This window comes from Melospiza melodia, chromosome 2 (assembly GCF_035770615.1).
Source record: "Melospiza melodia melodia isolate bMelMel2 chromosome 2, bMelMel2.pri, whole genome shotgun sequence".
NCBI lineage: Eukaryota > Metazoa > Chordata > Aves > Passeriformes > Passerellidae > Melospiza > Melospiza melodia.
Genome location: NC_086195.1, coordinates 81,862,015 through 81,881,101, shown reverse-complemented (window position 1 = coordinate 81,881,101; position 19,087 = coordinate 81,862,015). Strand labels below are relative to the sequence as shown.

The following is a 19,087-nucleotide window of genomic DNA, read 5'->3' as shown; positions in this document are numbered from 1 at the left end:
AAATTCCAGACAACCCCACAATACAACACCTCCCTTTACCCCCTCTCCCTCTGCACTTTCAATCCAGGATCAAGGCCCTAACTTCAGCAAGAACAATTCTGCACTATATGAATTCTAGGAAGAACAGTTCTACATATTAGCCAATTAAGTTTTTGTTTCTCCTATAATGCAGGAGAATGACAGGAAATGATCTCTCAGATAGGCACATATGTATTACAAGGATCACAGCATTATTGTTTTATTGTTTGCACAATGGTAAGTTGCACATATGGACAAACAGTACACATTTAGAATTAGTTTCACAAATTAATACATTATAAGAGTCCAGTGGTTTAACATATTAACTATTAAAAAAAGCAGTAACAAAGAAATACAAACATTAAAGTTTTGACTGCAGCCCAGTAAAAGTTTAAAAACAGGTTGAAATCAAAATAAACCATAAGCTTTATTTTTCTGTGACATTAAAAAAAACACATATCCCTTCCTAAGAGACTGCTCACAAAGATGCAACAACAACATACAAGTACAAAAGTGAAGAATTCTGTGCTCAGTTTCCCTTAATTTTATCAGATTAAGTGACAAACCAAACATTTGTCAAAGAGCAATCGCTGCTGAACGCAGACACTTCCAAAACATACAAAATGATAGTAATACTTTAACAATAGAAAGCCAATGACAAAACCTCTACATAAAATCAACTTGGCTCCAAAGTTTCATGCTCACACATCAACCTAGTATCATTATTTGCAAAGAATCAATTGATTTGTTATTTCCTTCTTACGATATTTTCCTGGATATTCCTAGTGCACACCAAATTGGAGATGCAGAACAACAAGCTATGATGTTACAGTATATAAGATTCATAAACTACTGCTGCAATAGCTTTAACCTTCAAATGACATAATTTTCCTCTGTTTTTGAACAGCAAGTTACTGTACTACACCTTTTTCAAAAGCAGATGCCCAACTGCTTTTGAGGCAGGGCTGAAGAGAAGCTCATGAAGCAACTTGGGTTTGTAACACTTAATTTTGGTTTTCAATAGGACAGTGCATCTTAGCTCTCTCACATTCAGGGAAAAGCTCCTCCAGCCTGACAACTCCTGTTTGCACACAGACCTTGTGGCATCCTGAGCTTTCAGCTGAAATCCAGCAGTGCCCTACTCTCCAGCTCAGGAGAAAAACAAAACCCAACACTTTGGGAACATTACCTATGAAATGATGTGTCAAAATCCCAGATTCTTCTTTAGAGTTGGCTGTTAAATGGGCCACAAAAAAGGTTAAAAAAACCAAAGTAAAACCAAAAGAGCTACTAACCACTATCTACCAAACTTTATGAAATAGTAAACATTGTATTTCAGCTGGTTTTAAACAACAAGACACAGGAGCAATGATGACACAGCCTGGGACCCCCCATTTGAAATTCCTAGGAACATCTGGATATGGGACCACAGGACAACATGGAGAAACAGAACACACAAAGAAAAGGAGATCTGTCGATGGGGGAAGGTATGCACATCTGTGTTTTATACATATATATATATACACATACATACACACAGATGTGTGCACTGTACTGTATATATTTACATCCATATACACAAAAACACCCTGAAGTAGATTTAAAGGCCATATCCAGGAACAGAAGATATGAACTCTAGTATTTGTACTAGAATATATTTTATCTGTACAAAAACAACAAATATGCATATATTCATATGGTATAAAGCTTATTAACAAAAAATATTCTGCTACTAACATTAGGTTAAATAGATGATTTTACAAGATTCTTTAATAATAATGCAGTATAGAACATTTCTAAAACTAGGGCCCAAAATAAAAATACATAAACGGGTTTCTATTCACAAGAAAATAGCTGTTCAATATGATTTCACTAGGGAAAAGTAGCAAAATTTTTATAAATCTCCTGGGATGCAATTTAATTAATCAATCTACAAAAATAGACTTTTCAGATGAAGAAAGTTGATGCGCTTCCCCCTCCCTAAAAGGGGTGCCTATCTTTTCCCTCGCTTGTTTCCTGCTGGAGGTTTCTTCAGCTGAAGAAGTTGCCCTCCTGTCCCAAAGCCTGCAGATGCAGGATTAGACACCCCGAACGTCAGGCCAGCTGATGCTGTGATGCCAGGATTGCTGAAGTTAAACCCAGATGTAGTCGAGCTCCCAAAGCCTTATGGGGGAGGGAAAAATATTTTAAAACATCAGTTATATCAGGATTGTAAATTCATTCTCCTTGAAGTTTTTACCAGCAGCCACTTTATTACCAGCAGCTGTAACACTTTATACCAACAGAGATCAACGATGGTAAATCACATTGCTAGAGCACTTGGACTTGCCATGGCATCTTGGATAATGCAGCACTAACAGAGACCACCTCAGTGAATGCCAACAATCCTAACCTAAACCACAAGTCTCTGATACCATTACCCATACAAGAGTAGCACACCAAAGTCCCACTGAAATCATACAACAGAAGAACCACAATTCCTCAACTTCTCAGCATAAACATGTGGTGCACTCCTAAGGTGGAAGGGAAGGCAGCAGGTACAGGTGGACCATGGACCACTCCACTCACAGCAGGGAAATGGCAAAGCTGGAGTTGAATTGCTCAGTCTTACACACGTGGCACACATCACACCTTACATGTAAGGCAGAAAAGGCTCAAAAAATCCTTGCCAGACTGTTTGTATTTGAAAACACCCCTTATGACAAACCAAAACCAGACTAGAAACAAAGATTTGGAAAAACTGCATGACTGGCTGAGCAAATTGTGCTATTTTAACTCCTCTACCCTCTTCTATCAAGGTAAACAAACCGAACATATGCAGCTGTGAAACCAGGTCAGTTGGAAAAAGCCCCCTACAGTTTCCAGCAACAGTAATACTAACTCATTTCACTTTCTGTTATAAATTTGTATCAATTATGCATCATCAACTTAGATAATAATTGCAACTATTAGAGAATGCTAGAAACATCTCAAAGATTACTTTAAGAAGCAGAACTTCATAACTTCACTTTTTGTTGTCTCAAAAGACCACAAAATAATAAGACATGAGCAAGTTCAGATTTTAACAAAGAGCTTCATACAAGTTGTATATGAAAACCTGCAAACAATTAAGATAATAAGAAAAATGAGACTGGTTCACAATCAAGAAAGGTATATTCTCAATATGCATTACTTTATATTGCTTCATTAGTTCTCTAGCGGACAGTTGAAGCAGTCCTTTGGTCACATCAGTATCTTCAACTCAATGCATAAAATATTTCTGGAGTACAGTAATAAAAGCCCAACTGGTTGTCTCATCAGAATCCTAAAGTAGCTCTCACAAGCCTGATGTCTTCTGTTCTCTCAGTTGTTACTGACACTGCATTAAGAAATACTTCAAAATATAACATGAAACTCTTCCTCCTGCAATGTCTGGACTTGGGTTGCACACATCTTGTCAAGAAAATTCCTTATCAACATTCCAGTAACTCACAGTCCTACAGCATGCAGTTGCCTGCATAGAACTCATTGTCAGTGTAATGGTTGTGCAGATCTGGAGTGTGACTAATGAGAGTGACTGATAGTGGTCATTTGGGTCTTGTCTAAATTTTGTGGGCTAATTTGTCTCTCATCCTAGGATGTAAGGCGTGAAAACACATGCAATTGTTACTCCATGTCCCTGATAACTCTGAATCCCAGCTAAGATTGATCAGGGAGTCTCTTGAATGAAAAAAAGTTACCTTTTCATGTATGTGAGATAACAGGCAAGCATTGCTTCCCACAGAAAACATCATGAATGCCATTCATAATAAAGCTGCATGTGACCTCTAGTGTCAGGAGTTCGGTAGGCAAGAGTAAAGTGTTCATCAATTACCTCCACCTTGCTGCTTCTAGATGCAGGAATTATTTTGAAGCATGCAGGGAAGGCAGGCTACAGTTTACTTGAATAATATTACAGTAAGAGATGCATAAGATATGGGATGGAAGACTGAGAACATGCTTGTTAATTTAGATACAGCTTGGAAAGTAATAGCTGTTATGCTAGCAGTGACATTAAGGGCAGCCATCAAAGTATACAAAGGCAGATGTGAAATTCATATGTATGGTTTTCTCCTGTCATGGCAGCATTACAAGGCCAAGGCACCAAGTTTCATCAGAAGTAAACCAAACCCTAAAGCTGAACACTCAAATGAAAAATCTTCAAGATAAAAAACTTAAACAAGATATACATTGAGTATTATTTCTGTTGCAAGAAAAGACGATCAGTCACAGAATAGGTCAGTTTAGATGGAAGACTCACAGTCTTGAACCATAGGTATGTGATCAACAATGTCTCTGATGAAATTAGTATTATTTATGTGTGAACAGTGATTTTCAGGAAGTAAATGACAACCTGCCCTTCAAGGACACAGTTTCACATCTCTCCAGTGTTATGATCACACTTTATTCACTGGGTTTGTGCATCTCTGCTTCTGTCAGCCCTTTAGCTTGGTAAGCCTAAGGTGAGTACCTCCCCATAACAGCATTTTTTGGGTAATTTTAATACTACAGGGAGAAACAGCAGTTCATCAGATGGCAATCCATTCCTGCTTTCATCTCCCATGCCACAATGGGTGCTCTAGATCAAAAAGTATTTCAAGAACAGCTTTGACTGATTTATTATAGCCTTTCTATCTAAAAGCTGCTCAAAGATTATATTAAGGTCTGTTTTTCAGCAGTATGAGTCCACACAGCCCACTTATTATCTCTTATCTAGTTTACTGAGGCTGCAATTCTTCAATAAAAATAAGTCTCCAACAGGAGTTTTCAACTCAGATCTTTAAAGTATATTTACCATCTGTTTTCACAAAAATTGTGTTTGAACACTCGCCTTCCTCTTAGCATTTTATTAAATTGTTAAATAAATTTAATGGTGATTTTTTCCTTTTCCCATTACTTGGAGAGTCTGATGTCCTTTACAATAGCTCACTAACATGAGCCTTTTGGTTGCCATTAAATGATTAAGAGTAGCAATTAAATGGGACTTGTTTTGGAGTCAGCTTTCTGGAGTGTCTCTGTGTGTTTCAAGAGGGACACCTGATTCACTGTTCCATCTCACATCTGTGTCCACTAAAGAAAATGCAAGCACACTGAAGCTGCTCTGCTCTTCATCTGCTGATGAACACAACAACCATTCCTGGACCAAGCCAAATTTACTATTAGAAGATGCTCAAAGACTATCAGAGGACTCAGAATTTTTTTCCTCAAACACAAAGTGAAATGGAGAAGAGCAGTAATACCGCTACAAATATTTTTGCATCTTTTAAAGCAATTAAACCTAACTTATAAAAATCAAACTGCTGACAGAACTAATTTGGGGATCTATAATTATAGTTTTAAGATAAGATCTAACTTATCAAAAATCCGTGGAGGAGAGCTGGGGCAGCCTAAGCAGCCTGGAACAGTGTGTGCTGGAACACACACTTACCTAGTGTTCCCAGACACATTTGTCTGGGAAAACACTTAACTGCTCATATCTAAACCCAAGCAGCAACAACAGTGAATTCCATAACCCATATTCACCCCACTTTCTTAGCTTTTTCAAAGAAATAGATTCAGAAACAAGATGCAACCATTATATTGTAAGATAAACCAGAGTATGCTTTCAAGATCCTGTAAATGATACCTAAGAAACAGGACACAACAAATTTGAAAGAAGTAAATATAACCTAGCTAGCCTCAGGTATAATTCAAACCAATTTATACACATTTATACACCCTCAATAAAATTATAGATCATACACAATCCAGGTGCTATATGACATAAGGTTTTGGATAGAGAAGGTAAAAGTGCGTTTTTGGACTCCCAAATTTTTAATAGCAGTTTCTATTTCATAACCCATCTAGATAAGGACTTCATGACCACTTAATTTTCAAAGCAAAAAATGACAGAAATTACATTTCACTTGGTTTTATTCAGCTACTTTCTGTAGCTGAGACTCTTTCTGAGGTAACTGACAATCTTAATTTTATTGGATGCAATCCCTTCATTTGCAAAAGAGACTGATGGCACTGACTCCATGACAAAGTCTGGTTTGAGGGAAATGGTATCTAAATTGCCTCTGCACACCACCAACGTAGCTAAGACAGACTTGTTATTTATTTTGGCTTGATGCTTATTTAGTGATGGACAACTGATCCATACAAGTAGTTATGTAATTCTACTTTTAGTATGTTAAAAACTATTAACTTTGTAATCCAGCAGCTTTAAATGCTGCAATATTATTTAATACAGACTCAGGAACAATAGGCTACAAGATAAAACCATAAGCAGTGTAAGTTTCCAATTGTTTTTCATGTTAAGAGCTAAGTAAAAGAAGGCTTATGCTTGGACACCAGATACTGTAAAGAGTCCCATAAAGAATCTACTAGGTTGTTAATATTCATGAATGTTACACAGCTAACCCAGTGAGCCATTTCCACCTTATAATGCAAAGCTTCAAGTACTTTACAGGCCTAGCAACTCATCACTAACCAAGGAGAATCCAGAATACAAATCCTAGTAAATACTAGCAAAATGCTCTTTTCTTTTAATAGCAGTTGATCAAACATTTTTCTTGAGAAATGATCCTCCTTCAATGTGCCATTGAAAAAAGACTTCAAGACAGACTATAGAAGCTATTTGCTTAGTAATAACTTAGTAAGCTACTATTCCTATTTAAAAGGTAAATAGAAGTGCCAGCTATATTTCAGACTTTGAGTTAAGGCACAATAGCATCCATATTTTATCACCCCCCCAAAAATGAAACCAAAATAGCTCAATGAGTACTGTGTAGTTCAATTGCCATGGAAATGTTTTCAAAGTAGTTAATATAATGAATTATAAATATATACAGAGATACAATACATGCAAATCACTATTCAGAGTAAGCACTTATATATTTTTAAGGAAACCTCTGGGCTTCCAGAAAATAATTTTAACCTTATTAGTAAATATAGTAAGTCAAATTACTAGTATATTTGTGACTAATTTATGCACGAATTTCAATCAGTAACTCATACCATGCATTCAAGTGACAACTGCTCTTCTCTGTATGAGGCTGTATCTGACCTTCTGCGTCCACTCTTAATTGGGACAGACACCATGAAATGGGAAACATTAATGCTCAATCAATACTGTCTACATAGGAGACCTTCAACAGAACCCAGAAACTTATCTGAAAATGTGTCTCTAGCAAGTAAATAGTTATGTTAACAGTGATTTACACATGCAACTTTAAACAATCAATTTCTTGAAGTGAGTGCAGCAGTTTGATTATAAAACTTGCTTTAAGATAAACTTGCTTTAAGATAAACTTGATTTTTGAATTCAAAAGAAACAAACCAACCTGCACTTAGACTTCCTGATGGTTTACTTGTAGTTCCAAACCCAAATGATGACGCTCCTGTGGCACTACTTCCAAAGGCAGAGCTACTTCCAAATCCTAGTAGAATAATAGTAAAGACATACAACAAAAAAAATTACAGACACAGCAATTAAAGACACATAGGTTTTAGGTGAGTACTCTAAACCCAAACATAATTCTAAGCATTATTTGTAAAAAAATACTCCTAAGATTATTGTCTGAAGAGTATTTATCCTTGACACAGCATCATGTTAAGAAAACAGTGCAAATTGGAAAGTATTGAGAAAAATACTACCTTCAAAATCCAAAACTGAATAAAGAAAAAATTATAAAAACAGGTGGTGTGAACTCTCAGAGTTTAAAAACTATCTACTGAATTGCCATTAAACTGGCAGGAAATGGTAACCAAATGAGCCAAAACGAAGAAATTTCAGATATAAGCTACATGACTTATTACAGAAAGTCACAATCTTCATCTACAACTCTAGAAAAAAGAAATATGTTTAAAACAGAGCAAAAGCATTTTCTTCAGTTTACACAATGCTTATTTTAGAGTCATTCCATTCCCAGGTTATTAGGAATGAGCTTTATCTAGGAAACTACAACATAGTTTAAATACAGAATAAAAACCATTAAAGGGCAGCCTTAAATGTACAGCTTTACAGCTGTAAAATTTAATTCTGTTGATTTTGCAACTGAAATTCATATTTCATAATACAAATTTTTTAAGGTTTCAAATTGTGTTATTAATATGAGGTCACTCTGAAGAAAAACTAAATTGAAACTTGAAATAGAGGCCAGACAATAGGAACAGTAAGAACACTGTATACTCTGATTTTGGCTGTCTCAGGTTTTCAAAAAGAAAATAGTATTTGTATTCATGTTTGAGGAAATCATGCTCCCATCTTAAGTTTCAAGTGAGGAAAAATCCTTTTATTTACTGCAAACTGAGCATTTACCATTCCTTTACAGAAATATTTTTGAGATTTTAAAACCAGTAAGGACTGAACACACTATCTGGAGCAGTAGTCTCAAGTTTTCTAAGATTTTAAAATCAAATTAAGGGTAGGTAATGACAAGTATCATCTCCATGTAAGACAGTTCATTTAAATTACATACTTTTTTTGTCTTTTCTAAGTTGAAATCCATAACCAATGATCAGGCAAGGTGTCTGCAAATATTTAACAAAGCATAGGATCTATGCTAATAATTTATACACTTAAATGTAAAAGCCTCTGTTTATCACTGTCAATGTAAACTGAACATTAATCAAGGAAAGAGAGCAAATTTCCCCAATTAAAATAGAACTTCCAGAGCATACACAAGAAACTGTCCTGTTCAAAAACCCTAATCCCTAAGATTAAAATCCCAAACAAACTTAAGCAATCATTCAGCCAATTTGTTTCCAAGAACACACCTACAGGCTATTTTGCAGGTATGTGTTTATTCTTCTACATTTGCTTCTACCAGACAGTCTTATGGATTTGTTAAGACATTTTGCAAATTAATGATGCAAACAAATACCTTCCTAGGCAGAGAGCTAGGAAAAAAAAAGAGAATACAAGTCAGGATTTTGGACAAAACTAAAAGCAATTGGAATGTTCATTTATTTACATATGTAAGACTAGTGAACAATCTTTAGTCTACAACCTTTTCAGCAGAAATGGAAGAATTTTGTTTGGTTTGTTTTTTAAGGCATTTAAAAACATTGCAGGAAAAACTGGTAATTCTAAAGTAATTTCCTTTTAGCACATTATTTTCACTTTCTCCTTGTTTAGGTATATAGATTTTCTTTTGTCTGAAAACACTTAAAATCTGATGAGAAGGGACACTGGTAGATAGAAAGGTATTTTAAGATGATTATTAAAGGTAAAGCTCATGTAATGTCCAGGTCGCATCATCTTCCCAATACTGAGTGACGCTTAATTATTTTCAATACATTACATCACTGACTCATATGTTCAGCTCAAAGGTAAAATGTAGGAATGGGGATTGAGGCTGCAGAGAAGGGAGGATGTAACAAGAAAAGCCATGTTATGTTTGCACTCAGCAGATGTAACCATTTTCTTTGCAGATCTTATAAAAGCTCCAGAAAACATTAGTATCTGTAGGAACCCCAACCTACATAGACAGGAAAGTTACATGTCCATTAGATTCTGCTACTCAAATTCTATCTGTAGCTCTAGTGCTGAGAACATATTACATGTAAAATAAAATGTCTACATTAACTTGGAATTTATTTTTTTTAATATTGCCTACTTTTTCAGTCATGTGTTCTCCTGGAATACAGTCGACACCAGCACTATTAACATTTTGGTAAGTATTTTTCCCTCACTTTCACGTGTTGCTTTTTCAGCTGGGGGGGGAGATTTTTTTCCCCACCTCAGCACTCAGGCACAGAGTGAGTGCTAAAGCAAACAGATTTCAGGATCACAGAATGGCAGTAACTTTTTAACATTTATTCTCATTTTAATACAAGCAGAAATAGGTCCCTATAGTTAAAAGGTGAAAAGCTCCCATGGATTATCTAATGTGATCTAATGTCTCAGGTGCCTAATTTTCATATAGGTAATATTCAGTCAAGTTGTAGCTCTAACACACATGATGTCCTTCCCTAGCTTTCAGAGCACAACCGCTCTGTGATTACCTAATCCTGTTTATCTTGGGGTTTCACTACAATGGCTTAGCCCTAGCAACTCCTCCTGCTAGGCAGGAAGAAGCCTGGAAAGCACAGACCTGCCAAACTGTAAGGTCTTTCCCTGAAAGATATCATCCTCTTAGTGGAGTGCAAGGTTTGCAAGAGATTCAGCTGTGCGATATAATAATTCAATGAAAGATTAAAAAAGTTAAAGTGTACCTCCAAGGCTTGAAGAACCTAAGCCACTTGATTGCAAGCCAGTGCCAATACCTGAGCCGAATGGCGTTCCAAAACTAACTCCCAGAGATGGCTGTGGCCCTGGTACAAAAAAAATGAGAACAAACTTGCCTTACTCTTTGGCAGTAAAGAGGTCCTTTATTTACTTATTCAAGTATTTGATAATGTGAACATCATTGCTTTCAACAAACCCCATTAAGAACCCAGATTTTACCTCATCAAAATTTCTCACTTTACTGTCTGCCTCTACATTCACTTACCAAAAATCTAAGAAAATACTGATTGCAGTAAGGTGAAACTAACCAAAACTAATAACATAAAAACATATTTTAGTATTTTTAAAAGTTACCCAGTCTCACCTTAAGCTTTAAAATGTTAATCAAAACCTTGAGAGAACTCATAGGTAACAACATTTTGCCACCTGTATTAATGAAATCAGAGTAAGGGAGAACTTTCAAATTAGAAACATAAGAATTGACACTAATGTAACTAAAACTGTATTACCTAAAATTAATTTAATAAATAGGAGTCTTCAAAACTACTCAAGTATACCATCCAAATTTAAACAGAACACTAAGATAAAAAACAAGACAATGACTTTATTTTATTAAATTTATTGTTCATTTTTAAGCAAGTCAATTACACAGTAACATGACAATTCATTTTTTTTCCACACAAGTGATAACTGAGTTCTGTTAAGCTCTGCTACATAACACCATTCAATAAGGTAAACTAGTCAAACCACCTGTTTAAATAACCATTTACAAAAGGCACAGTTCTGTGTACCTTAATGAATTAGATACATTCAAAATTTCAGAGTTTGTTCCATAATTTAAAAAAGTTGACAGTACTTTCCCTGCGTATCCACATTAAGATGCAGGACTGTCAAAAAAACAATTTCAGTCTGCCAAGATGAAATTTACAGTCTCAGTTCCTTTTTTTATTTTACCTTAACCCTGGGGAATAAAGAATCAACTTGCTAGCCCATCACTAACACAATTTAAAATAATTAATTCTGATAAATAATTAATATATTTTGACAGTTTTCACAGTACAATCTTCTATTCCTGTCTTTTTCAAACAGTTTTCAGTGCACTATTTAAAAAGTTTAACCATTAAAGATAAAATACAGTGCCAAACTCTTAATCCACAGACATCCACACCTCTGCTCAAGATGGCCTTCTCCATCTTTGAGCATACTTGACATCCTGGTTCTGTGAAAGTGATGATTTATTCAAATATTACTATAAAGCTCAGATGCCTTTGACCTTTTTCCTAAACCATTATGACATCTGGGCTATTTCAATTCAAAATTTCCCATTACAAATATTTATATATAGTTTTAAAATGTGAATATTTCAAGCTCTTAAAAATAATTTCAGTATTTCAAGATTTAAATGGAAAATCATTTTGAATCAAGTGAAAGGCACTGTATGTTGAAAAGTGACAACTTTTGCTAGGAACACAAAATTCTTACGTGATCCAAGCTGAATAACATCTGTATACACCAAGTAGTGTTAAAACTAAATTTTAAGGCCAACTAAAGTTGTTAGCCTTCAGACTCTGCTTAGCAGGGAATAGTTGGAAAACCCAAGCTATTTCTTCCATTTTAAAAAAAGTATATCAGATGTTGCAATTACAAATTTCCACAGATTTCAAACTAAAGTTGTTTACATCCAGTTTAAATACTGATACATCTACCTAGCAGCTCTTAAAAAATAAGAAAAATGACAAAAAACCAAAACCCCCTACACAAGTCAGTGAGCTAATTAACTGAAAGAACCCAAAAACACATATCCAGTTCCTTCTCAAGTACACAGGTTTCTATCTCAGTAGGAGGCACTGTTAGTGGAAGACCTTATAAACAAAACACTACAGTCCTCCAGGCCAAGCTTTTTACCAAATGCAACATGCTTTTTTTAGAGCCAGTATAAAACATTATACTAAAACACCTCAGATCATATAAAACAGGATCTTATGCCTTAGGCTAACAAACTTTTTATTGAGCAGCAGCATATGATATTTGTTGATTTTGTACCATAATGTTCTGAAGGTATCATCACTGCTTATAGTTCTTGTAAGTAAACGTAATTTTCAACAGCAAAAGACTAGTAAGACTCCTTGAAGCCGAGAGTATTAGCAAGAAAAAATGGCACTTCCGGCTATTACAGGTACAAGACAAATTCTTTATAACAAAGTGTTTTAACATTTTAGAACTTTATGTATTTGCCCTGTAGAGCACTTCAGTTTAATGAATAGGACCCATTACAGAGAGCCAGACAGGTCAGACACATTTCCTACTGATTTTCTGCAATTTTTAAAAATTACAGCTGGTCTAAACAGTGAGTAAATTTAGCATTACAATTTAGATCTGATTGTGACAAAGTCATACACTGGTTCATTTTAACCAAAGTCAATATCAAACCACATAATAAGAAGTTTAAGTGCTATAAAATTTGAGTATCCTTTCCAATTAGAACTTCAGTCTCACACTGAGTTAAGTCAAAACATAAAGTGTGCTAACAGCTTCATAATGCTTTGACTAATTTTGTACTTCACCAGTAAAGGAGAGAGTGAGTTTCTTAGGGGGTTATTTCTATATGACAAAAGGTGAGCCTAAAGAATAGCCTTTCTTTAAGACAGTCTAGTCTTACCCAAAAAACATCAGTTGCAGCCTCATGCATTTACAGGTCTCAGTGCACTAGGCTTTAATTTCCTTTGAAATCTTATATTGTGATCCCATCAACATAAATAGGTAGATTAGCCACTATCATTGGAACTTCCAAGCTGTTCAAGATTGCTCAGGGAGGGTGCAGATGAGGCAGTGTTTAAAATTTCATCTGCTACTGCAGAAAAGCATGACCAGCCTCACTGCTGTGCCAAAAAGGCTGTGCTCAGAATCAAAGCGCCAAGCTAGGGAGAAAAGTTGTGAAAAGCCTAAACTTGAGCATAATTTCAATAATTCTAGCTTAAAAAACTGCACAAAATTTGTGCTTTAATGTGCACACCACAATCCTGATGTTGTGATTACCCATCCCAGGTGAGCAGTGGAGTGCATTTTTGCTCCCTTTCTTTCATATGGCCAGGACTCACTGGCTTTCTTTATTTCAGTAGAAGCCAGAAAGGTCTGGGCATACAGAGAGAACACAGGGTGCATATCTACACCCAGGAACTGGGAAAACATTCCCTGATCCCACAGCTTAGATGTAGCTACTAAACTTTTGACTTCTGAAAAGAAATGTAAAATAAATTATTATTTATCTTTTTTCAGAGAAAGAACTGTAAAGTAACTAACTCTAAGTTAATTTACTAAATACTTAACATTGTAAACATCAAATATTTTTTAAAAGAGACTAAGCATCCTGATCCCTCAATACTAGAGTATTATATATTACATTTTTCATCAAGAACTTTATAAAGGCCAGATTAATTTTCTTGTTTAATTCTCATTTTCAAAAACAGCAATAGCAGATCAGGTATTACACAGACATCCCTTACCCCTCCCTTTATATACACCTCTTTTCATAGCCTTTTTTCTCAGAACCTTTTCCCATCCCTCATCTACCCCACCCTTCAAGATCCAGATCTTGCAAAGAAATATGTACGATTTTAACTTCTAGCAGATAGTATATCCAATTCACGACAACATAATATAAAGCTAAAACATGCAGCATTTGCATTACTTCAGCAAATGGCCATCTAAAAACTCAAGCAATAAAAAGGAAGTGAAGATGAGGCAGTCCTTAAAGATTCCTGCAAAACTGAAAGAACAGATTCTTCTCTTTCTCCAAAACAAAAATTGGCAGCCTTAATCTGAAACTAGGAAAAAGTCAAGCTCTGAAATGAGTCATTTAGGAAAGCTATGAAATGTTCCCATTTAACAAACTTTTAGGGTTTCAAGGTATCTTTGAAATAATTTAGGCCTGACTAATTCTACTTTTGATCTAGAGAGAACTCCAAGTGCCTTTTTCTTTCATCTAACCCTAAAGAGTTTCAAGTATTCTTAAAGTGCCACTCAGAACATCAATCTATTTCTATTTCTTCAGGTCCTCCAATGAGTTGCACAGAGGGTAGAAGTACTTCAACTGAATAAGCAGTAAAAATATTGTTGTCTACTTCTGCTGACATGTTTGATATAAGTTAATGGCTTTGTTCTATCTGCATCATGCTTGTAGTTGGCACAATGTTGGGTTCTGAAATACTCTGTCAAAACAACTACGAAAAAAAGAGACAAACCACAAACCAACCTTCACACACTCCCATTTGCTCCTTTCACTACAAAACGTTACAAAATATCTCCAGGTACAGAGTCACATTACCTCAGTTATGTTGGTACAGGCCAATTCTGCCATTTGATTTTTTTTCCCCCCTCCTCTCTTCATTCCTATTACTAAGAGAATATTCACAAAGTCATGCCGTAAGTGGCATAAGCTCACTGAAGTTATTAGCAGTTCCCTTGAATCTGGACTAGGAAGTTCAGGAACTTCAAATCCCTCACTTCATTTCATAAAAGTGCAGGAATGATTTTAAATGTGACATCCCAAGAGTATGACTTTCATAAACAACTAATCCTGTACTGACCAAAGAGAGGCTTTAAAAAAAAAGTAAGATAAGGAAAAAGATGAAGAGTAAATTACTTTGGCAATATTAGGCTGCACAAACAGTGTGCAACAATACTACTATCAGTATTAAAACCTCTGAAGCATAATATTATATTAACTCATGTTTTCTGTTTAAAACCAAACTCTTTTGAAAGTGTCACCTCAACAAAATTTCAATGAATTAACATAGTAACAACAGAAAGACTGTGGTCTATGACTGAAATTCTGAAAAGTAGTATTTCACAAAGATTTTGGGGTCTGTTCAAAGTAATCTGTCATACCTATAATTTAAACCCATCTCCCTGCTGTTTAGAAGGGTGAGGGCTGGAAGCACTTTGTATTTCTCTTATGAAAAGGCAAGGACAACCAAGTAATGTGTCAAACTTAACATGGTTGCTGCATACGTCTCTAATTAGCATCATTCAAAATATCACTGCTGTTACAAGACCAGAGAAAGCACTATCACTTTCAGTACACCTAGGTGAATAATATTTTAGGAAATTAAAGGTAGAATGAAGCTACTGATACTCTTCATAATTTGCTGACAGAGATAAATATCCCTGTTCAAGTAAAATTAAATGGAATTGACCTTATTTCTGGTCCCTGACGACATACAAATTCAGTTGTCTGTATTCTGAAATTCCTCAGAGAAGGTTGGTTAGTTTAACAACCTCAATTAAGGTGCCTTAAATTATTTCCTTTGCCACATGTATCCATTCTTTATTTGCAGTGGGTCATGCATTTCCTTTGTTTTGGTCTTCCTCTTACTCACATGCACAGGCAGAACCAGTGACCCACTCTACTTTATCTACTAATTATTCACAATAGTAGAATGGCCAGCAAAATGCTCCGATGTCATACTGACAAAAGAATTGGCTACAAAATAAGCCAGGCATTTGACTTCCTATTCTACAGAGATTTGCTTCACTATCCTTCTTGTTCTACAGCATTGTTCATTTTACAGTTCCAAAGTGCTATATAAAAAAGCATTATTAATTTTACATAAAGAAAACATAGTATGCATTTAGATATTCTCTCCTCTCCAATTTAAAATAATTTACTGTAATGATACAATTTCTGGAAAGAGGCTATACTACGTGTATTCAGAGATGTTACTTCAGAGTGAAGACTCACATTCCAAGGGGTAAGTTAGAACAATACAGTAAGTATCACTAATACAAGTAGATCCACAAGATTAAGTATCTGTTGTATAATTATTGCTAAGTCTACCCTGCATTTTTCTATTGGCTATGTATCAGCAACTTCGCTCATCACAACGTTTAGATTTTCAGTCTAACACAAAGGAAGACCTCATAGAAAATGTTACACAAATTTACTATTGTCATAACACTAATAATCTATAACTTGAATGCACTCAGACCTGTAGCAGGCTGTTGCTGCTGAGTAAGTGTTGCAGCCATTGCAACGGCTGCTGCATTTGGTATGTTGCTGAAAGGGGTCGGTCCAGTGGTAACGCGTGGCGCGCTTTGCCACTTCTTTGCTTCTGTTCGTCTTGCCTCAAACACATCCATGGCATCTCCCAGAAAGCTTTTCCTGTAGCCAAGGTATTGGTCTTTGAGCATCTGAAGGGGATGGGAGGAAGCCATTTTAGTTCCATGTATCAGACATAAACCCTTAACTTAATAAGGAAAGAGATGCTGAGTTATAAATAACATTTCCTAAAAGAACAAAGAAAAACCCACGATAAACCAAACCAACAAACACCACCACCAAAACAAATGAGAAGCTCCCTCCAAAACCCAAAAAACCTTGTCAGGTTATAAGATAGAAAGAACTGGTTTGCAACAGCCACAGCCAGAACAGGCTGCATACTTAAATTCTGCAAAGCCATTGAGGATAACTGATACCATTCAGTATGTCAGCCTGTGTCTTTCAATGTTGGAGCAAATCACCACAATTCTATTTGAATCACCGTACTTAGCTGATCCAAGAGGAAAAATAAAGCCACATTACTAGCTTATAAAATAACATCCTTTTCTTCAGTGCTACCTTTCCACCATGGAGTCTGCTTTTGCTCCCTATCACCTTCACCTTTGTTTCTTTCCTTCCTTTCACTCTTGCATTTCTTCTTACCAAAGAGCTAAGTTTTTGAATTCACTCTTGTTTCTGATGCATTTCATTAGCAATGTAACACAGAGCAAATGCAACAGATCATTCTGCCTTAGGGTAACAGGAAGCCCACATCTCTTGGGCCATGATGCCACACCCTCCCTTACCTTTCCCCCCCTCGAAACTCCACCACCTTCTGTGGCAATAGCCCAGCTTGGCTTGTTCATCATGAACAATTTCTGTTTGTCATAGATGAGGAAACTACAGGTATCTTGCATAACAAAAATGGAATAAAAATCTTTAACTAGATAACTGATAATTATTTCCATTTTACAACAGGAAATCTTTAAATGAAATTGATTTATTAAAGGACAACAGTTTCCAGTTTATAGAAGGCATACTATGATCCTGTGCTCCTGGCTAAGCATATGCTTGTTTCCTCAAAGAGGAGTTGGCAGTCCAAAAATTCTCACTCAGGATTTGAACCCCTGTAATTCCAGATCAACCAGCAACAGCAGGAACCACACAAAGAATGCCCCCATTACCACATTAGAAGTGCTGTCTTTGGAGAGAAAAGACAATTGTAAAATTCTGATGGAATTTAATACAATGGCATACTGACTGCCCTAAGAGGTGACAAAATCCATTAGAAATCCTAAAGCAGTTTTTAAGGCTATACTATGCTGAATGATTTAATAACATTACCTACTCAAATTGTGCCCAAGCACACTTACTTTTCATCAGGCAAAGAAATGAACTATTATCACAGCTCTGCCTTCCACAAACCATATCATAACCATCAGGTTAGGCAGAGACCAGTTTCAAAACTGCTCTCCCCTTCTAGCATCTTGTAGCTGAGAAACTAAAACAGATGGTTATAATGACAGATTCACTTAAGCAGTATGCATCTTTCTGCTTTTTGAAGCTCTATTTATAAAATGCCTTCCAAAATACCAGCATCCATATTCACCCATTAGATTAAATCTCAAAAAAATTTCCCAGAAGAAAAATCTTCAAACCACCACCTTAATTTCAGGCAATAGAATTCTACTCTAAACTAAAGTCTTTCCTGTTCAGTCACACTGACAAGTACTGAAGATGCTATGGCTTACATCTGCACACTAATCCAGCTGTTCATATGTATCATCACAAAGACCACTGCACAAACTCAGGCTACACTCAGATCTCAGAAGCCACGAGCCCTGAAAACATTTGGGAAACCTTTTGTGCAATTCTGCTGAAAATATGGATGAACTGATGCATTCTACACCTGGCAGCAAAACTGAAGGAATTAAGAGCAGCACGAATACCTGCTGGCAGGTATTTGTAAACCAGCGAGTATCTATGCTGACAGAAGCAATGCAATGAATCAAGATTATACAAGATCCTCAGTACCTCTGAACTTTATTCAGAAAAAGTAAAAAATTTCAGATGTTTAGCGAACTAGCAATGCAGCGCAGAAGAAGCTCAGAGAAGGAAACCAGAAGAAGTTTTAACAGGGCTATTTCCATTAAGAAAGTCACTTAGCAGAAACAAATTCAAACATTTGTACTCTTCTTCAAGTTGGTTTGTTTTGGTTTGTTTTTTTGTAGCCAGGAAGGATTCTGATGCTTTCAAGAAAAATCATGGATTGAAAGGATTGGAGGACAGTGACATTTTGTGAACATATGCAGAACAGTAAATGGGAAAATGGAAATGGAATGAGCCCTAGTCTGTGATGGAAAAAACAGGCCTAATTAGGACCTTTGATACCTAAGCTTTGATACTTTTATTTTTCTTTCTACAAATACTACTTACCCTGAAAGCCAGGCTTAAAAACAATAAATGAACAGCACACAACTTTCTAACCAACACTCCTTGATATGCTGAAAAATCTTACATATGGAAAGTCACTTTTTTTTTTCTCCTGTTACCTATTTGAGCAAGAGCAGATTTAGATCATCTTGGCTTGAGATCAAGAGGTCATTGGGCAAAAATCAAAACATACAAGCATGATCTTGAAAACAGACATTTTAAAAATCAACAATTAGAAGGAAAGGAGTTAAATGAAAAACATTTTGTAACACAAATGATTGTGGTCAGTTGATGTCATCCCAATTAGTAAATACTTTATATGCAACTTCAGTTGAACAAAAGCTAGTTTTTAATCAAAGCACTTC

General features: G+C 35.7%; 1 protein-coding gene across 2 annotated transcripts in view; it reads right to left on the bottom strand.

The window, feature by feature from the left end:
* Nucleotides 1-213: 213 nt before the first annotated feature.
* The window catches only part of NUP58 (nucleoporin 58), a 35,978-nt gene continuing 17,104 nt past the window's right edge, over nt 214-19,087 (bottom strand). For both annotated transcript variants that reach the window (XM_063149057.1, XM_063149058.1), the window contains exons 13-16: nt 16,240-16,441; nt 10,240-10,338; nt 7,365-7,460; nt 214-2,181 (exon numbers count right to left, since the gene is read on the bottom strand). In XM_063149057.1, coding sequence (XP_063005127.1) covers nt 2,012-2,181; nt 7,365-7,460; nt 10,240-10,338; nt 16,240-16,441 — 567 coding nt within the window. In that variant the 3' untranslated portion in view covers nt 214-2,011. The remainder of the gene's footprint in view (nt 2,182-7,364; nt 7,461-10,239; nt 10,339-16,239; nt 16,442-19,087) is intronic.